The 21,285-nt window shown below is 52.9% G+C and overlaps 1 protein-coding gene and 1 pseudogene across 1 annotated transcript; one reads left to right on the forward strand and one right to left on the reverse strand.

Moving 5' to 3' along the window:
* Positions 1-1,109: 1,109 nt before the first annotated feature.
* On the reverse strand, positions 1,110-8,653 carry ARMC5 (armadillo repeat containing 5). The gene is made up of 6 exons (XM_070362184.1): positions 8,176-8,653; positions 5,291-5,398; positions 4,397-5,183; positions 3,040-3,536; positions 2,294-2,426; positions 1,110-2,190 (listed from the first exon to the last, which is right to left on the reverse strand). The coding sequence occupies exons 1-6, from the start codon at positions 8,651-8,653 to the stop codon at positions 1,371-1,373; spliced, it is 2,823 nt and encodes a 940-aa protein (XP_070218285.1). The 3' UTR covers positions 1,110-1,370.
* An 11-nt stretch (positions 8,654-8,664) lies between these two features.
* On the forward strand, positions 8,665-12,351 carry LOC102278369 (zinc finger and SCAN domain-containing protein 2-like; annotated as a pseudogene).
* Positions 12,352-21,285: the final 8,934 nt, after the last annotated feature.

A 21,285-nucleotide genomic window follows, 5' to 3' on the forward strand; every position in this document is an offset into this window, starting at 1 on the left:
CATCAGCACTGTTAAAAAAGTTTTCTGGGGAATTCCCTGGTGGTCTAGTGGTTAGGACTCCAAGCTTCGGCTGCAGGGGGCACAGATTGGACCCCTCGTCAGGGAACTGAGATCCCATGAGCCGTCCATGCAGCCAAAAAGAAAGAAAAAAAAAGCTGGAGAGAGAAATGAGTAAGTCCTTACATAAATATTTATATATTCCATTTAAAAAAAAAAGCTCTCTGGGTGGTTGTAAAGGACATCATGAGAACAAAGACCTGGATACTCTCAGAGGCAGCAAGGGGCCCCCTTGGCTTCCCAGAAGTTAGTGGACAGCCCCAGTCCAGGCCCTGTCCTCAAAGTCAGGCTGCCACCTAAGTCGTCAATGATCTGGGAGCCAGGTTTTTGGACACCCTGCCTGGGCAAACAAAGCAATGCCAGCCTAGGGCTCCAGCTCCCTCTGGGCATGAATAGTGGCCTTAGGGACTTGAAGAACACAATAGGTCTTCCCTCAGAAAAACAGCAGGACACTTGACCAAAGATGAAAATGGACCCAGAGACAGAAGGTCCACAATGCGTGATGGGTGATGAAACCATAGTGCCAAGGTCTTGGACATCCATCCCCACCCACACATCCCCTCAGCCTCAATCCAGGTCTGTGTCCAGCTGGGTGGGTGGCTAAACAATGAAGTAGCCTGAACAGGAAGCAGGCTTCCCCTGGGGCCCAAAACCACATCCTCAGGAGCAGCCTGGCAACTGCAGCATATCCCGGGGCTCCAGGAACCTGCACATTGTTACTTATTAAACTCCTGCACGCCAAGGGTGGCCTGTACTGAGACACAGTTGTTGAACTGCTAAGTCATGTCCGACTCTCTATGAGCCCCATCAGGATCCTCCGTCCATGGGATTTCCCAGGCAAGAATACTGGAGTGGGTTCTCATTTCCTTCTCCAGGGGATCTTCCAGACCCCAGGACTGAACCTGCGTCTCCTGCATGAGTAGGCAGGTTCTTTACCGCTGAGCCACCAGGGAGGCCCACTGAGACACAGACACCTGGACACAACGCTGCTGGATGGGTTAAGGTGTACAGGTACTCCCACAGGAAAGGAAACAGAGACGCCACACAACAGGGGGAGCCGACTCCAAAGCTTTTAATTCCAAATCCATAAAGCTGGGCCAGGCCAGGTGCCTGGGGCCCTGGGCTGTTCTCCACCTCGAGGGCCCCATGCCCAGACCCTGGCCTTGGCTTCTCACTCCTGAGTCTTCAGACACCCCGGGGTCCAGGTCCATCCTCTCATGGGCCATCAACGGTGACTCCTTCTGCTCAGCCTCCTCCCATTGAGAGAGACCTCCTCCTAGCTAACTCATCCCTGGGTCTCCCCCCAGGGTACATCAACAGTCTAGGCTGGGACCCTTGCCCCCTGACTCCACCCCCATCACCACAGCCAGTAAGGCCTCGGTCAGGGGCCCAGCCTCCTCGCCGGCCGCTTCCACAAGCCCCACCAGAGCCAGGGCCCGCTTCCGGGGGCACTGCCCCGGCCCAAGGGTCCAGCGTGCGCAGTGGGCAGCCAGCCGCGGCCGGCCCAGGCGGAACACCTCCCCCACTGACTCTGGGCCACCCTGGGGTCCCAGGTGGATGCGGCCCACAGCTTCTTCCAGCTCCTCCTCCAGCCCTGGCAGCAGGAAACGGCCAGCGGCCTCCAGAGCCTCCTCAGCTTCGGAGCCCAGCAGGGGCTGGCCTGGCGGAGGGACAGGCCCCAGGGCGGCCCCACAGCCCCGGCAGCCATGCAGGTGATGCAGGATGGGCCAGGCCGCGCTGGGTGACAGGCCTCGGAGGGGCACTAGGTCCATTTGGGCTTCGGCAAAGCTGCCAGCCAGCAGGGCCCGGAAGAAAGGGGAGGCAGTGGCTGAGGCGGCTCGCTGGGCAGGGAGCCGGAGGCCTGAGTCCAGCAGGAAGTGGAGGTCGGGGGCTGGCATGGGGGCTGGGCCCAGCAGAGGTTCATAGAGGCAAGGGGAGGGTGGGTCTAGGTCCAAGGGGATTGCAGGTAGGATGGCTGGGCTCCCCGTGGGAGACACCAGGCCTTGGAGGCAGGAAAGGGAATCTGCGGCGAAAAAGAGAAAGAGTGGGTGCGGAGCGGGCCGGGTAAGCGCCGAGAGGAGGAGCCGGAGGCCGCCCTGGTCCAGAAGTAGCCGGCGCCACAGAGAGGGCTTCCTTTGAGGGGAAAAGAGAATCTTTCAGAAGCTGGAAAAGGGCAGCGCTGGAGAACAGCAATCTTGCGCCCCCTGCCCCCGCGAGGTACCCATGTCTCCCTCACCGACAGATGAAGGGCAGGGTCAGGGCGCAGGCCACACGGTCCTCCGGGCTCCCAGAGAGCAGCAGGTGGGTGAGGGCCCCCACTCCGAAGGGCGACTCGGCTTGCACAGTCAGGTTCTGCAGCAGCATCTCACCTGCAGGGGCGGGCGGAGCAGGTCAGGTTGGCAGCTGGGGTGGGGGTAGGGGTGGGCAAGAGAGGCCCCTGGGTCCCCGAGAGGAAGGAGGGGGTGACCTCAGGGCAAGGCAGAGGGTGATGACCGCAGGCCCTGGAGGGATGGCAACCCAACCCTAGGAACTGGAAGGTTAAGGGCCAGAACAGCCCCACCCCGGGATGGTCAGGGAATGACTCTGGGCCCTCGAGGGCCAAAACAGGGCACAGAAGACTGGGCAGTCCCTGGCAGGGTTGGAAGGGGACTTTCGGAGGACATGAGCCTGGGAAGACGTGGTGCCTGAGCCGCAGTTCACATCAGTGTGCCCAGTGGAGTCAAGGAGAGTGCAGAAGTTAGGCATACGGGGAAATGAATAGAGACTGGGGAAGGAGAGGCAGATTCTAAGCTGTTCAGGCCAAGCCTGGTGCTGGGGTCCCTGGGCCCCAAGATAGTCAGAGGTTGAAGAACTATGTGTGGGGGCAATGGAGAAGGGAGTCCTTCCCGGCCACCATTTGGTGGCTGTTGTTCCCAGGGATGGCGGTGAGAGAGCAGTTGAGGCGCAATGGGAGGGGAAGGGTGAGAAGCGCGCAGGACCCACCCAACTCCCGGTGCTGGTGCTGGCTGCGGCGGGCCTGCCGGGTGCGCAGCGCCGGCCAGTCGTCGGGGGCAACGCCGAGCACCAGCCAGGCGCGCAGTAGCGCCGCCCCGTAGCTGCGCACGAAGGCCTCGAGGCAGGCGGGGTTGCAGGTGAGCCGCGCCAGGATGCGCAGAGCGCGGGGGCTCGGCGGGCCCGGCGCGCCCGTCACGTAGGCCAGCAGGCCGCACAGGGCCGGGCCGGTCACCAGCGCCCCGCTGGGGTCGGGAGCCTGGGAGAAGCGCGACAGCAACAGCAGTGCCGGCCCCTCGCGGCCCCAGGGCTCCTCGGTGGCAGAGGCGGTGGGGCTGCGGCCGGGCGGGCGCAGGGCGCGGGGCGTCCGCAGCGAGGTGGGGCTGGTCAGATCGGCCGGTTCTGGCGGAGGCGGACAGCACTCCGGGGACCAGTCGGGAGAGATGTCTCCCGGGCCTGCAGCATAACCCTCGGAGATCAGCCAGGACCTGCAGGGGGGACAAAGGATTTGGAACCCGGGGCCGAGGGGAGGGAGCAGGTCAAAAGAGCGGTCCTCCAAGAGGTGACTGAGGCCAGAAGAGAAGGCAGCCTGAGGAGGACAGGGGAAAAAGGGAATCCCAACACCCGCCCCCCAACCCCCGTTCAGCAATTCCTGACTGCCTATTGCCTAGTGTATGCTAAGTGCGTTTCAGGTACTACAGAGAAGCAAAAGCAAAAAAAGATCATGACCCTCTAGAGTTTCTGTTCAGCGTGGTGTGAAGTGATATGTGTGGAGAAAAAATAAAAGGGAACAGAAACACAGGGTAGGGGGGTGGTAAGGAAAGAGCTGACGTTTTAAATCAAGTCCCCATGAACCTAAGTTCTAATCACGGCATCTCAGAGGAGGAGTGCCCTGGGCACAGGGAACAGTAAACAAAGAGGCCCAGCACTCGTGCATGCACGCATGCATGCTAAGTCCCTTCAGTCGTGTCTGACTCTTTGGGACACTATGGGCCATAGCCTGCCAGGTTCCTCTGTCCATGGGATTCTACAGGTGAGAATAGTGGAGTGGGTGGCCATACCCTCCTCCAGGGGATCTTCCTGACCCAGGGATTGAACCCAGGTCTCTTGCATCTCTTGCATTGGCAGGTGGATTGTTTACCACTGTGCCACCTGCGGAAAGCCAAGGTCAAACAAAAGGTGGCTCCAAGAGAGAAGAGGTATATTTGGGGTCTGGAAGGCAGTCATGTTCAGTGAGAACAAGGTATTAGGGGTCAGAATCAAAGTCTTACAAATACAGAATGGGTGGGGGCGGGGTGAGTGAGGGTAGTAAAGAGGCCCCACCCCACAGCATCAGGTGGGAACTCACTGGAGGCTTCGGAAGCTTCCCGCCTCCGCCCGCTCTGGGGTCCTCTCCTCAGGGAAGTCCCAGGAGGCAGCTTCTCTTCCTTCTTCTTCCTCATCGCCAGCCTCACCACACAGCTGCCCAGCCAGGAGAGGTACCAATCCCAGAGCCTGAAGCCGGCCCAGGGCCCCTGTATCATATAGGAAGCCCACGAGGGCAGCCACCACACGAGGGTGCCAGGCGCTGGCACGGGGATCCCGCAGCAAGCCCATCAACAGCTCCAAGCCCCCGGCATCTCGCAGCCGGGCCCGGTTGATAGCCTCCCGGCACAGCAGACACACGGCCCGCACCAGGGGCTGCTGGGAGGCTGGGCTTGCCCCGTTGAGGCCCCGGCGCCGACGGAGTTCACCCAACAGCACCTCCACGCCCCCAGCATTGCCCAGGGCAGGCCGCACCAGGCCCTGGGCGCACAGGTTGGCGAGGATCAAGATGGTGGCCTCACGCACGGCTCTTTTGGGATGGGAGGCCAGGCCGACCAGTGGGCCGAGTCCCCCACCCAGACTGAGCTGCTCAGCACAGGCCCGGGAGCAGCCTCGACTCAGCTCTAGGAGGGCACGGACCAAGGCCAAGGTCAGCGCGGGATCTGGTGCTGCAGCCAGAAGTTCAGCCAGTGGGCGCACCGCTCCCTGCTGGGCCAGGGCCAGGCGGTGCTGGGGTGAGTCCGCCAGGTTGCGGAGGGCGCGGACCACACTCTGGCGGCACTGGGAGTCCTGGCAGGCTGTCAGGCTCTCCACGAGCAGGGGAACAGCACCTGGGGGTGGGGGAGGAGATGGAGGGCGAGTGAGGACAGACCCCCGCCCACCCATCCCTTCTTTAATTCCCAAGCCCTAGCTGGCTCCACCCTCAAAGCCCGCTCACCAGCACAGTGGATGTCCCCACAGCTCTCAGGTTCCATGGCTAAGTTCCCCAGAGCACGGGCGGTTCGGTTCTGGATGCTGTCTGTCTTCACACACTGAAGAATAGTCACTGCAAGAGAGTTTGGCTTCTTGAGGGTTCTAGTCCTTCTTGTCTCTCTCGTTAATCACCTCAAGAACGTGGCCTCAGGACAGGGCGCTCAGGGCCGGTGCACTGGGATGACCCTGAGGGATGGGATGGGGAGGGAGGCAGGAGGGGGGGTTCAGGATGGGGGACACATGTACATCCATGGCTGATTCATGTCAATGTATGGCAAAAACCACTACAATATTGTAATTAGCCTCCAATTAAAATAAATAAATAAATTAAAAAAAAAAGAATGTGGCCTCAGAGAGTCAGGGAAGGCCTCCAGAATAGGCCTAAAACTTGCGGGATCTGGAAAGTTCGATAGGTAGGTGTTTGCTAGGTGGACGGTGGATGGGAGTGTTAAGGGACATTTTGGGTTTGGTAGCACCCTTTGCAAAGGCCCCAAAGTGAGATCTAGTGTCTATGTTATGACTTCACAAAGGGCCTTATCAGGTCAAGAGATGAGGACTTGAATGTGAGGGCACCGGGAGCCATACAGGGTTCTAAGAATGGACAGGCCATGATCTAAACCGGCAGTCATGAGGAGAATGGATTACAGGGGAAAACAGTAAGGCAGAGTGAGCAGAAGATGGGTTGACCCAGATACCAGCACAGCCCAGCACAGTCTCTGGGCACGTGATGGAAGAAGGCAAAGCAGTGGGATGGATTCAGGAGATATTTAAAGTACAGAACAGTGAATGAATGATGGGGGTTATACACTAACAACAAAACTTATATTTATTGAGGACTTAATGTGCCAGGCCTCTTGTCAAATACATTATGGTCCAGATACATTTTATGAAAACTGAAAATAATGTTTTATTTTATCAAAACAATAAAGATTTCATAAAAATAGGCCTAAGTTTATAGCTGGCAGGCAATGAAGAAGAACGCTGTGTTCACAATGTTGCCACTAGAAGGCGCCAAGTTAGCTGGTAAACAGAAAAGCTTGCTATCTTCTGGGTTTGTTCTCATTTGAAAAACTAAAATGTAGATAATGCACAATATTATATAAGTTGCGTGCTCTGTTGCTCAGTCATGTCTGACTCCTTGTGACCCCAGGGACTGCAGCCTGCCAGGCTCCTCTGTGCATGGGATTTTCCAGGCAAGAATACTGGAGTGGGTTGCTATTTCCTCCTCCAGGGGATCTTCTGGGCCTAGGGATTGAACACACATCTCCTCCATTGGCAGGCAGATTCTTTACCACTGAGCCACCTAAGAAGCACTATTGTATAAGTTAAAAATGTACACTATATAAATTACACATGTACAATATCAGTTCAGTTCAGTATCAGATCAGATCAGTCGCCCAGTCGTGTCCGACTCTTTGCAACCCCATGAATTGCAGCACGCCAGGCCTCCCTGTCCATCACCAACTCCCGGAGTTCACCCAGACTCATGTCCATCGAGTCAGTGATACCATCTCATCCTCTGTCGTCCCCTTCTCCTCCTGCCCCCAATCCCTCCCAGCATCACAGTCTTTTCCAATGAGTCAACTCTTCGCATGAGGTGGCCAAAGTACTGGAGTCTCAGCTTTAGCATCATTCCTTCCAAAGAAATCCCAGGGCTGATCTCCTTCAGAATGGACTGGTTGGATCTCCTTGCAGTCCAAGGGACTCTCAAAGAGTCTTCTCCAACACCCCAGTTCAAAAGCATCAATTCTTCGGCGCTCAGCCTTCTTCACAGTCCAACTCTCACATCCATACATGACCACAGGAAAAACCATAGCCTTGACTAGACGGACCTTTGTTGGCAAAGTAATGTCTCTGTTTTTCAATATGCTATCTAGGTTGGTCATAACTTTCCTTCCAAGGAGTAAGCGTCTTTTAATTTCATGGCTGCAGTCACCATCTGCAGTGATTTTGGAGCCCAGAAAAATAAAGTCTGACACTGTTTCCACTGTTTCCCCATCTATTTCCCATGAAGTGATGGGACCAGATGCCATGATCTTCATTTTCTGAATGTTGAGCTTTAAGCCAACTTTTCCACTCTCCACTTTCACTTTCATCCCAAATTTTCAAGGTTACATTCCATTTATAGTTATAACACTGGCTTAGGATTTGTTCTAGTTTTTTTGGCTGTGCCTGGAGGCTTGCGGTTCCCTGACCAGGTATGGAACCTGGATCCCAGCAGTGAAAGCACCAAGTCCTAACCATTAGACCACCAGGGATTTCCAGGATTTGTTCTTAACGTGCTAGTTTTCAATAACTGGGAGTACCCAGTCACAGATACTTTGAGTATCTGTGCTCCATCTTTGTATTTTATTTTCTCCCTATTCCAATTTTTTCAGGTAGTTATTATTACCCCACTTTACAATCCTAGTCTCTGATGGGTCTAGCTGACTGCAGAGCCCACTTTCTGAAGCACTACACCTGAAGTCTAGCTCATCAAATGGGATTTCAGAGCTCTGCACAAGGCTAGACATAGCAGGCACTGAGTGCCTACTATGAACATAAATGAAGACTAAGAATCATTTCAAAGTCACCAAATAACCTTTTGGCCTCCATTAGCCCAGATGCGACAGAGGTGATCCTTAATCAATACCCAGGTAATTAGCTTTAATTATCGGATCTAGCAGGGCTAGCATATAATTTCTAGAAAGAGAAGTGACGTCACGTATCTCGACGACAAGAAAACAGAGGGCGCTGCGCCTTCCTAAAACACAACCCTCCAGGTTGCAGCACAAAGAACTCGAGACTCCGCCCAGGCCCAGACAGAGGTATGGGTGGAAACCTTTTAGGAAGTGAGGGCGGGGCACTTACCCAATGGGAGAATGCCTCCGAGTCTGCGCACTTCAGCCCGGCACGCCCCTTCAGTACAGCAGTTGGCCAGGATGCTGAGCGCCAAGTCCAGCGTCTTGCGCAGGCGCGCTGGTGGCGAGGGTGTCGCTGGTGACGCAGCAGAGGGGGCGGAGCCCGGCGAAGGGGCGGGGCCAGAAGAAGCCGCTGACTCGACCGACGAGGGGGCGGAGCCTGCGCCAGCCTGGGAAGGGGCGGGACCCGCTGCAGCCGCTCGCCGTAGCAGCGCGAGAAGGGGGCGGAGCCCGCCGCGTGCCCGGAAGCGCTCTATTCCCCCGGCTGCCTTGACGTGGCGCGTACGGAGGGCTAAGAGCGCACGGCCCAAGGGTGTCTCGCTGGTAGCTGTGTCCTTTCGCCCACCTAGACCCTCCCCGGCCGCCGCCGTGAGCTGCGCGAGGCAGAACGAGAGCGAGTCCGTGGGGGTTGACTTCGCAGCCGCCATCTTGGCTCAGGCCTAAGGCTCCGCCCCTCTCCTCGCAGCTCGTCCAAGGGAGCGGAACTGGAAAAGAGGGGCGTGGCCAGGCACCGCCTCTCTGACGCTTTTTAAATAGCGCCGCAGCTGTTCTGCAGGTCGGAAGTTGTAGTTCTCGATCCTGGTGCTCTGACTTGCACAGTCGCAGAAAAAATGTTGAGAGTAGTGGTTACCTATCTGATCGTTGTGAGTGCCCTAGAGGCGCCTGCGGTGCATGCTGGGATATGTAGTCTGCGCCGAGTTTAACACGCCTAGCTTAGGATGGATGGGAAACTCTAAAGGGCCTGAGGTGGACCAGTACCTCCGACCTTGGCGTCTCAGTAAGGTGCTACTCCAGGTGACGTGTCTACTCCGCCCCAGCGTGTCCTTGGCAACGACAGCTCGTTTTGCCGCCCCCCAGCGGTGGCCGGGGCACTGAAGTTTGCGCCGATGGGCTCAGAACCTCCAGCCAAGAGTAAAGTGTCAAGTTCCTGATAGCGGCTGCAGATGGGAGCACTTGCTCCGCCAGGTGAACGAGAGGGTTAAACCCACAGAGACCGTTCGCTGCCACTTCCTAGAATGGCACGAGCTAGTGGACATTTCCGTTTCCGGTGCTGGATTCCTGGGTCCCGAGAGTCTTCAGCTCTGGTTGTGCTTGTGAGTTGAGTGGTTGGTATCTAGGAAACGGGACGCTCTTCCGGCTATGGAGTCGCGGGCTCCAGAAACTGCAAGGGAGGACTCCGACGGCGCCGAGCAGCGGGGGAACCGGTTGTCTGGATCCCAGGAAATCCCAAGGTCCTCCTTTGTTTGCGGAGTTGTTTCACACAAGCGGCCCTTGGTGTCGCCGGGGCAGCCGGCCGCCTGGGAAATGATGCTGGGCCTGCGGTACCTACGTAGGTCAGTCTCTGGCCCTGGGGAGAGAGAAACTCCTGCCAAGACCAACTCTCCTGCGGTCCCTGGAGCCTTCGAGTGCCAGCAGTGTGGACTGACTGCAGCCTACCTCCCCGATCTCAATCATCACCAAAGCAGCGGCGGTGATAAACCCTACTGCTGTCCCCAGTGTAGCAAAAGCTTCCGACGGTGCTCAGATCTGGCTAAGCAGCACGGGGTACACACCGGCGAGAAACCGTCCCTCTGTCCCCAGTGTGACCGTTGCTTCAGCCTGAGCTCTAACCTCATGCGACACCGTCGCTCTCACTCAGGCCTCCGGCCTCATAAGTGTCTAGAGTGCGAGGAGCCTATTATTGGCCGCAGCTCGGACACCGGCGGGGGCACATGGGCGAGAAGCCTGATACTTGTGCCGAATGTGGCAAGACTTCTGTGTTAGCTTCAACCTGATCCAGCACCAGCGCACGCGCACGGGGGTGAAGCCATACAGCTGCGGGGGACTGCGGCAAGCGCTTCAGCCTCAGCTCCAACCTGGCGCAGCACCAGCGCTGCCACACCGGTGAGAAGCCCTACCTCTGTATCTGGTGTGGTGACCGCTTTGGGTGCAGCTCTTATCTGCTCAAGCACCAGCGATCGCACGCGGAGGAGGAGCAAGAACTTCACCCACAGCTCCGGCTGCCTAAGGCACCAACTCACCCACAGTGGAGAGTGACCCTTCAGGTGTCCTGAGTGTGGCCGTGGCTTTAAGGAGCTCACCCAGTTCACCAAGCACCAGCAAGTCCACATGGGCGAACGACCCCACGCCGGCCCAGAATGTGGCAAAACCTTCTTCCACAGCTCCAAGCTTTTTAAACACAGTGCTCACACACAGGCAAGAAATAAGTGCACCAAACTCAGCTGCAGCAAGAGTTTTGTAGACAGTTCAAATCTGCTGCCGCACCAACACTCCCGCGGGCCAGAAACCTTAGGCTTTGAGCCAGTATGACAGAAGCTTCTGCCAGAGCTCTCCCCTGCTCATCCACCGGGTGGCGCACCGCGGAGAGAAGCCCTCCGTCTGCCGGCAGAGTGACAAGGCCTTTGCTCCCAGCTCCCTATCTGGGCCAGCACCAGCGGACGCACCAGGGTGGCAGCCCCTGCCAACACCCCTGGCTTACGTTGCAGCCCAAACTGCAGCTCTGACTTTGATGCAGTCCTTCAGGAGACTGAGGGGACTAGAATTTCTCAGCAGGCCTCTTCTGCTCCTCCGGGGCTGCTGATTTGTGGGCTGAATCAGGGAAGCCCAGGCTGGAGGAATTGGGACAGAAAAGTTGGGCATGTTCTCTGAGGCCCTGGAGATGGGACTCCGGCTGGAGGGAGAGTTTGGGGATGGACTGAACTGGCCAGGTTGCTTTAAGATGCAAAGCACCTTTGGCAGCTGCTGATCAGATCCCTTCACAGGTCCACGGAGTGAGGGGGCAAATTACGCAGGAGCTGTGGCCCCCTCCGCCCAGAAGAATGGGGCCAGATGCCAGGCAAACCCCCATGAGGAAGACAGTGGAGAAGAAGGAGGTCGGGGAGGGCCTCACCTCCAGAGGGGACCATAAGGAAGGGTGTGTCCTAGCACAGGGCTCAGAGAGGTTGAACTTGGGGACCATTAGGTGAGCTCAGGGGTGTATGATCTCTTTGAAAGACAACTGTCTACAAAGTGAAACTGGTGGGGCCCAGGACCAAAGCAACAGACCAGGAAGCCTGGTGGCATTTCTAGGCAGGGGCAAAAGACCAGACGTTGGTCATCTGCCCCTTCCTTTCCTTTAGCCTCTTTCCTCGAAGGTTTCCCAGGTTTTTTCTCTGATCCCTCAAAGAGGAGAAAATGGTGACAATCTAGTGTGCCCAGACACTGGGGACTGGACATAGCACTGTAGTTTGACCATTGGGGTGGGCTGCCTATGTAAACAAACGTGTTTCTGTTGGTAAAACAGTCTATGGGAGCCAGAGGGAGGCTTCTCGAAGCACAGCACAATGTTCGCCCAGAGCAGAGGCTAAGCTGTGAGGCTCTGCTGTCCTCCCTGTAGCCGGCTCTGTTCCTGGGAGGGGCACGGAACGTAGCCCTTTTGAGGTTGGGGGAGGCCTGGTGCCTGCCCCAAGGAATCATGAGACCCACACCTCTGGTGCCTTGTCCCAAAAGCTTGCCTCTTAGCAGCTCGGTGCATCTAGAACTGCACCGCAGAGAATAAGGGCCGAAGGGAAGGGATGTGAGCTTCTAGCACAGAGTATCTCTTCCTAACTGCATGACCTTGGACAGGTCTGCCTCTTCTGAGCTTCAGTTTCTTCATCTGTAAAACTGAGGGTGATGTTGCCTCCCAGGATGGTAGTAAGCTCCCATGGGATCACTGACTTGAAACACCTGGGTGGAGGAAGTAACTCAGCAAAACTCGTCTGCCAACTCTGCTTGCCAACCCTGTCACTGGGGGTGTCAGTCTGCAGGCATCGCACCAGTGCACTTTTTGCCTCCTCCTGAAGGTTACAGAAATGAGTGAGATAGCCCCAGTCCTGGGGTAGCATGGTGTCATGAAGGAGATGGACCCGAACCCAGTTCCGGCGCTGGAGAAAGGGCATCACTTGCAGCGAGTCTTAAGAGGCTTCGTGAAGGTGCATCTAATGGATGCCACTTGTCTCCTCAATCTGGGTCTGTGATGAAGGGAAGGGTTCTGGAATGTTCCCCGTTGTTGACACCATTTCAAAGAGCACAAACCAGGGTTTGAGCGGGAGGCCTGAGCTGGGCACATCCGTAGTAAGCACTCAATAAATGGATGTTATGATCAGCTCCTGTTTATACTCTTACTCGTGGCCTTGGGGCCTCAGCTTCCTCAAAGCTGGATTCTGTTCTCTGCAAAATTGTAGGTGCAGATGGTCGTGAGGTTCATGGTGGAGATGGGCATGGGAGGGGGATCTGTTCGCAAAATCTCTTTCCATCAACTGAAGCTGGTTCTCACCTTAATGTAAGTAGCCCTGCGTTCCATCCTCTCAGTTGTAGAAACAGGTTCTTCCTGGAGCAGGGAGGCAGACCGGACCTTGGAAACAGGAACTGGGGTTTATTCAGCCTTTACTGTGCCCTGAGCTGGGAGGGAGGCAGTGTCACTGCCCAGGCAGGTGACCAGTGTTCAGGGCAGAGACGGTAAACACGTTAGTTTTGGCCTTCACGGTGTGTGTGTGTGTAAACTATTGAGCCAGCTTTGTGTGTGTGTGTGTGTGTGTGTGTGTGTGTGTACACACATGTGTGCACTTGTGCAGCTTGAGGGATCTTAGTTCCCTGACCAGGGATCGAACCCATGCCCTCAGCAGGGAAAGGAGGAAGTCCTAATCATTGGACCTCCAGGGAATCCCCATGAGCCAACATTTCTAGATTGTGATGTGAAATCTCCCGATTTAAATTTCTGGATTGGGGTTTGGGGAAAGGGGAGAGGATCAGAAAATTCAGCAACACTGGTTCTCTCCAGCAACAGCTCTTGACAGGGCCGAGTAATGTCTGCCTGGGACATGGACAGTCCACACTGCTCCATGCTGTATCCCTGAATCAGTGTGTTTCATTTGTATTACTTGCCTAACTGCTACAGAAAGGCGTTTGGGGGTGACCATCCCCACCCTACACTTTCATGGGTGACCAAGACTCTTCATGCAGTGGAGGCAGTTTCTCTTTTTCGTCACCCGTTCCTGCCCCCTCCCCCAATCATTTTTTCTCCTCTTCCCTTCTCCCCTGAATCCTCTGTCTCCGTATCTGAGATATCACCCTCCAATATTGAAACTCCTTTCCATATCTGCGAGGGAATAGGGACAGAGCTTACAGATTCAGCAAGGCAAGGCAAACCCATGTGCCTTGGTCAGAGGGTGAGTATGGGACCCTGTGAGCCTCGTGGGGGAAATCACCCCTGGCAGACATCCCTGGAAGGGCTCTTTTGGGAAGCAAGAAAGTGTGGAGACACCCAGTGGGCTCAGAGGGAGGGGGAGTCAGTAATACCATTTCCCCTGGACTGGCTCTGCTTCTGCTTAGTTCTGGACATGAGCTCGGACTCCATCCAGTTCTGTCTCTGATCTCATCCACTCCTGGGATCCAGGTTCCACGTCTGAGCCTGGTGGGCGATACAGAGGCTGGTGCTGTGTATTGGGTGTGCCATAGGCTGGCAGCTGGAGTCCCGCCCACCTAGAAGCTCAACAGTGGCTGGCAAGTGCTTTGGATGTGCACTGGGGATGGGAACAGCACCGCAGCCCCAAGCCACAACTCCTCCCTCCCTCCCTTCGCTAGTCACATTGCGGGAGAACAGAAACTCTATGTCTGCTGAGTCCCTGCATCCCACATGAGACAGGGGCAGATCAACTTTAGGAAGGGCTGATCACTGCCCGGGTGATTTGCCGATTCTCTTCCGTAGGATTCAGGATACCCTGGCCCTTTCTCTTATTTCCTCCCAGTTCAAAATGCTAACATCGCTCTGTATTCCTAAATAATGTGTGTTTTCTAAAAACAAGGACATTATCAAAGTCAGGAAATTATCGATGCTCTAGTACTATCATCTAATGAACGGACCTTATTACACCAGTGACCCCAGTAATAGACTGTATAGCAAATGAAACAAAAGCGTGTGACTGGGACGCCCAGGGGAGCGAGCCCCGGCCAAGGTGATATGGCTTAACGTGGTGCGGTGACATCTAAAAATCTCTCGCTTGAGGGAAGACCGCTCCTAGCCGTTTCCTCTCACATTCTAATTAGGGACTGGGATGCCGTTTCTCCGCGGTTCTCTGTGGTGCGTTCATTGCTCTGACCGTTTCAGCCCATCTTGGGAAGGTTGTGGGACAGGTGGGCGATTTGTGGGGAGGTGCTAAGCAAGCAGGGCGGCCGTGGCTGGAGCGCCCCCTGCCGGAGACTGAGTAAGGATGCCCGGGACCTTCCGCATCCGGGTCTCGGGGTCTTTGGGGCGGGGGTCAACGCACCTCCTTTTCCCAGGTCACCTTGCGGACTACATTTCCCAGCAGGCCCGGCGGAGGCTGCCGGCCCTGGAGAGTTGGCGGCGGTTCCCTCTGGGTTCTCCCATGTGGAGTAGGGCCCCTTGCCACGCAGCGGGTGGCTTTCCTTGAGCTGGGGACGAACAACCTTAGCTTATTGCACCCTCGGGTGTCATGCAAGAGACACGTGGGTGCGGGGTCTCCGTAGATAAGAGCTGGCGACGATCAGCCGCCCGGGCAGCCGCCTTTTCCCGGAGCAGGGGGGCGATTCTGAACACTCGCCTCCGCCGAGCCCCATTGATGAGGCGCGCCTTGAGCCGACAGCACATGGGTATTATCAGGGGCGGGATGAGCACCTCCATGGCCCTTTTCAGCTTCCCACCCTCCATTCTCTTCCGGGAGTCTAGTTATTCCATTAGCTCATCTCCCAGTAGTCCCTTAAGCAACTCCAGCTCCACCCACTTTATAATCCGGGCATCTTTCTACCGTTCCAGATGTTCAAGCTGGTTTTAGAAAAGGCAGAGGAACCAGAGATCGAGTTGCCAACATCCCATGGATCATCGAAAAAGCAAGAGGGTTCCAGAAAAACATCTATTTCTGCTTTATTGACTATGCCAAAACCTTTGACTGTGTGGATCACAATAAACTGTGGAAAATTCTGAAAGAGATGGGAATACCAGACCACCTGACCTGCCTCGGTCAGGAAGCAACAGTTAGAACTGGACATGGAACAACAGACTGGTTCCAACTAGGAAAAGGAGTACGTCAAGGCTGTATATTGTCACCCTGCTTATTTAACTCATATGCAGAATACATCATGAGAAACGCTGGGCTGGAGGAAGCACAAGCTGGAGTCAAGAGTGCCGGGAGAAATATCAATAACCTCAGATATGCAGATGACACCACCCTTATGGCAGAAAGTGAAGAAGAACTAAAGAGCCTCTTGATGAAAGTGAAAGAGGAGAGTGAAAAAGTTGGGTTAAAGCTCAACATTCAGAAAACGAAGATCATGGCATCTGGTCCCATCACTTCATGACAGATAGATGGGGAAACAGTGGCTGACTTTATTTTTTTGGGCTCCAAAATCACTGCAGATGGTGATTGCAGCCATGAAATTAAAAGACGCTTACTCCTTGGAAGGAAAGTTATGACCAACCTAGACAGCATATTAAAAAGCAGAGACGTTACTTTGCTAGCAAAGGTCCGTCTAGTCAAGGCTATGGTTTTTCCAGTAGTCATGTATGCATGTGAGAGTTGGACTATAAAGAAAGCTGAGCACCGAAGAATTGATGCTTTTGAAGTGTGGTGTTGGAGAAGACTCTTGAGAGTCCCTTGGACTGCAAGGAAATCCAACCAGTCCATCCTAAAGGAGATCAGTCCTGGGTGTTCATTGGAAAGACTGATGTTGAGGCTGAAACTCCAATAATTTGGCCACCTCATGCAAAGAGTTGACTCATTGGAAAACACCCTAATGCTGGGAAAGATTGAGGGCAGGAGGAAAAGGGGACGACAGAGGATGAGATGGTTGGATGGCATCATCGACTCGATGGACATGGGTTTGGGTGGACTCCAGGAGTTGGTGATGGACAGGGAGGCCTGGAGTGCTGGTGTTCATGGGGTCACAGAGTCTGCCACCACTGAGCAACTGAACTGAACTGAACTGAGCTACTGTTCCTAAGGTCTCCAGCCGAGTGCTGCCTTCACCCACCACACCCCTCACACCGACCTAAACACCCGCCTTCCGTCAGGACCCTCTCTCTCTCAACTTTCCACAAGGCCACTGGGTACCCCCAGCCGGGAGACAGCTATTTAGACTTAGATGGTTTGGTGAAGTTAAATTTTATCATCATGTGGCATTGAATCCAGCTACTGAGAGCTGTGCGCACCCGAGTTCAGGACCATGATCTTAGTTTCTTAATACCCTGGACCCGTGGCTCAGAAGGGAAGCACTGCAGTGAGGACCAACAGATACTCCTTTAGTTCAAAGGTTCTCAACCTTATGTGTGTGTTAGTTGCTCAGTTGTGTCCAGTTCTTTGCGACCCCATGGTCTCCCGTCAGCCTCCTCTGTCCATGGGATTTCCCAGGCAATAATACTGGAGTGGGTTACCATTTCCTTCTCCATGGGATCTTCCTGACCCAGGGATCGAACATGGGTCTCCTGCACTGTGGGCAGATTCTTTACAGTCTGAGCCACCTGTATGTCATTGTAATCCCCGGGTGCAATGTACGCAAAAGAATTTTGCAAAACTTCTGGGTAATTCTATTGTGCAGCCAGGGTTGAGATCACTGCTTTATCTCCTAGGGCAGATGGGTGGGGCCTGGGATGGCCAGAAGCACTGGGCCAGGCACCTCCAGCTGGGAGCAGCCTCCACCCTTTATCCCAATGTGGTTCACAAATCACTGTTCACATTTTGTATGTGTCCCAGGCTGTGCGAAAAGGAAGCTCTGCCCTGTAATAAGAAATATATTTGACAGCCTTATGTAAGGCAATTGGGAGAAAGGCCAAGTAGGAAACAAACTAATCCCAGCAAGGGGGAAGGAAAGCCTGGGCTAGATGGGGAATGTAATGAGTTTGTCAAAAAGTTCGATCAGGTTTTTCTGTAAGATGGTACGGAAAAATCCTGATGATCTTTTGGCCAACCCAATAGGAGGAGACAGCTGTGATAGTCACAGAGTAATGGATTAAGGTGGCTAACTAGATCAAAGTTCTTGCAAACCTGTGACACTTTTAATTGTCAGAAGAGCTGACTACACTGGCTATGTCCCTGCTGACTCAGGAGCATTCCCAGCGCTGCTGAGCTTTACCTAGGGCTCCCAAGACCATGAACAGGCTAGAGTCATCAAGCTTGGCTCAGGCTCAGACATGAGCAAATTGAACTGCAGCCGTTCATGTTTTTATAAGAACTTCTCCCTTATGAAGATCAAAGGCCCTTGCCTACATGGGGCATCAGCTATGCTCCTGATGATGATTCCTATGTGAGATTAAAAAAATAAGCTCTGTGCATGGTGTGAAGATGCTCATTCCAGCATTTTCTATAGTAGTGACATATTCCAATAATAAAAGGGATGAATAAAATGTGGTCTTTTAAATGAAAGAATTGTATATAGTCATTAAAATATCATGATAAAAGAATATGAATGAGCCAGAAAATGTTCATGAGTTAAAAAAAAGAGTGCACAAGGACTTCCCTGGTGGGGAAGATTTTGTGCTCCCAATACAGAGGACTCAGGTGTGATCCCTGGTCAGAAAACTAGATCCCACAGGCCACAGCTAAAGATCCCGCATGCAGCAAGGAAGATTAAAGATTCCTGGGGCCGCTACTAAGACCTGGTACAACAGAATTAAAATTAAAAGGAGTGCACATATTCTTTTTGGAAAGCAAACTTAGACTCATCTTTTGCTTGGGGTAGTTTTCTCTTGTTCAGTAGCTAAACTGATTGTAGAGTCTAAATATGAAGGTGTGTTGGCAAAGCCTGAATAAACATGCTGAAGGAATTAGTGCTAAACGTGCTGAAGAAAATGTGAAGGTATTAGTGTTAGAATTGGTGGAATTATGGACAAAAGGGAGTTTCTATTTCAAAATTGTCCTAATGAGACAGGCATTTGTAGCAGAGGAATTAGGAGGAAACTCTCTTTGAGCCAGAACCTTTGGGTCCTGGTTCTGCCATTTATCATATGAATGATCCACGAGCAAGGTTAAGACCTTTCAGTGCCTCAGTTTAGTCATCTGTAAAGTGGGTAAGCCTCTCTCTCGGTTAATTGTCAGAACAGCCCCTGGTCCATAGTAAGTACTCTGTAAGTGCTAACTATTTTATTATTTAAAAAAATACATATTTATTTGGCTGAGCCGAGTCTTAGTTGCAGGACGTGGGATCTTTGATCTTTGTTGCACTTGTGGTATGTGTGGTATATTTTATTTTTTTAGCTGTGGCATGTGTAATCCTTATTTGCAGCACGCGAACTCTTAATTGTGGCATGTGGGATCTAGATCTCTCACTCTGCATCGAGCCCCTGCCCCCTGCATGGGGAAACGTGAAGTCTTAGCCATTGGACCACTTTGAGATTGAAAAGGAACAACTTCTCTCTGGTCCCTCAGACTTCACAGTTTACAAAAGGATTTAGAGAGGCGGTAGGCAAAAGTAAGTTACTGAAAACCATATCTTCTTGGTATGGACAAGCATAATATTAAATGATGTCTCAACATCAGTGATAAATGACTTCCCTTGTGTTTTATAAAAATTATTTGTTGGTTTTCCTAACAATGTGTTGTTAGCATAAAAAAAGTCCAGTTAGCTAGTGAGAATTCAGACTGCACAGAGATGCCTCACAGCATTGCCCATCGCATTTCCAGGCTTACTACCCGAGTCCTTGATTCTTCTTTCTCCCATAGCTCTGCAGCTCCAACTCAAGTGCCTTCAGGCACCACATCCTTTTTATTTTATTGATTTATTTTTTTGGCTGTGCTGGGTCTTCAGAGCAGTGCTCGGGCTTTCCCTAGTTGCAGTGCTCAGGGGCTTCTCTAGTTGTGAGGTGCAGGCTTAGTTGCCCCACAGCATGTGGGATCTTAGTTCTCCAACCAGGGATCGAACCCATGTCCCCTGCATTGGAAGGCAGATTCTTGACCACTGGACCACCAGGGAAGTCCCCATCCTTTTTGTTCTACTCAGGGAAGATTTCTCAAGTCCATCCTTTCCTTGCTGTTGCCAGTACTACTACCTTACATGCCTATTGCTGTCATCACCTGCCTGGATTATTGCAAAAGACTCCTCATCAGCCTTCCCTGCATCTAGTCCTGTGTTCTGGTTCATCATCTGTATAATCCACCAATGACAGCGCTCCCTTAAACCCCAGGCTCCAACATCAAATCTGATGTCACTCCCCTGCTTCAAAGCATCTGTGCCTAAGCCCCACCCCCAGCGTGGGCCTGCACAAGAGTCAGATGCTCCAGCACGGACATCATAGATCCTCACCCTAGCTTTGCCCCACCTCTGCAGCTTTACTGGCCTTTCACACCTCCATGCTTTTGTACTTATTTTATTTCTGACTTCCCAGAATGCCCTTCCCCCTTTTCTGTCACCTAAAGTCCTAATTATATGAGCCCCAGCTCCACTGAAAGTTTTCCCAAACTCTCCTATCACACTCAATGTGGTGTCTGCTTCAGCGGCATTAGGAATCATCACGACATCAGGTCACTTGTCTGACTTCCCCAGAGTCTCTGGCCTAGTGTGTGGCACCGTAGGCGCTCAATAAATATTAACTGAATCAAGGAATCACTTATGCCAGGACTCAGGTTCTTTCTTTTTAATTGGCTGCACTGGGTCTTAGTTGCGGCAGGCAGGATCTGTTTAGCTGTGGCATATGAATTCTCAGCTGTGGCATGTGGAATCTAGCTCCCCAATCGGGGCTCAAACTCAAGCCCTCTGCATTGAGAGCTCACAATCTTAGCCACTGGACCACCAGGGAAGTCCCCAAACTCAGATTCTTCTATCCTTGTTTTCTTTCCAATGTGGACACACTTGGAAAGTTAACCAAAGTGACCAAGGAAGTGACCACAACTAATTAAATCTTCCCAGTCACTTTGCCTGCCAGTCAATGAGATCGTGGTTATTTCTATAGCAATAACATAGAAAAGCAACTAAAAAGTGCCTCTTATTTGGGCCCAGTGCCTTTTCCCCACACATCTGTGTTTAGTTGCTCAGTCGTATCTGACTCTTAGTGACGCTTTGGACTGTTGCCCACCAGGCTCCACTGTCCATGGAATTTTTCAGGCAAGAATACTGGAGTGGATTGCCATTTTCTCCTCCAGGAGATATTCCCAACCCAGGGATCAAACCCACGTCTCCTGTGTCTTCTGCACTGCAGGCAAGTTCTTTACTCATTGGGCCATCCAGGAAGCCCAGCATCTGTAGTAATGAGATTATCACAAATTGCCAGGATGGTCTCATCAGTTTCTGCAATAGGTGTACTTGAGCATGTGCGCCACAAGAGGGCGACAACAGCAGAGGATGCTAGCAGCCCTTGGGCCATTGGCCCAGCACCAGACAGAAAAGCTCTTAGTGGGATCTTCCAGGGTGAGACTAAGGGATGGGAATCCCCAGGGAATTGTTTGGTGATGACCAGCAAAACTCTGAGGGGAGAGAGAGGCACCTAGGACCTTTTCGGGTAAAAATACTCTTCATTTTTGTTTTTACCAAGAGCCATAATCTTGAGTAGGGAGGGGGTTTAAGAGTTGGACTGAGTGTGGACAAAGAAATCAAGTAACTGTAACAGGGTCCCCGTCTTCTCAGGAGCAATTCCAAAGTCCAACTGGGAAAAAGCGACTGTAGGAAGAATTCCATTATAGTTCAGTGAGGGCCCCAGAATAATTTAGCAATACTATATATAACATTTAACTGTTCAACAAGTTACTAAAACTTCCTCTGTTACTTTACTTAAACTTCACTGAGATCATTTAAGGTACAAATTATTATACAGTATACACCTGAAAAAAACCTGAGATTCAAAAGGACACTTTATTCATTCTACAAATATTTATTAAAGGCCTACTCTGTGCCAATCACTGGGTCTAGAGTATTGAGCAAAATAATTCCCTCCAACTATAAAAAGAAAGGCGTATTGTACCTTAAATGTCCCCTTACCAAAATAAGAGGCACAGTAAAGCAAGCTGCCTGGAGAGAAAGACCTCTTGCCAGTCAGGCCTCATTTCAAATATAGAAACCCCCTAAAAATAGCCACCCATTCAAGGGACTCAACAGGTGA

The sequence above is a fragment of the Bos mutus genome, chromosome 25 (genome assembly GCF_027580195.1).
Source record: "Bos mutus isolate GX-2022 chromosome 25, NWIPB_WYAK_1.1, whole genome shotgun sequence".
In the NCBI taxonomy this organism is placed as follows: domain Eukaryota; kingdom Metazoa; phylum Chordata; class Mammalia; order Artiodactyla; family Bovidae; genus Bos; species Bos mutus.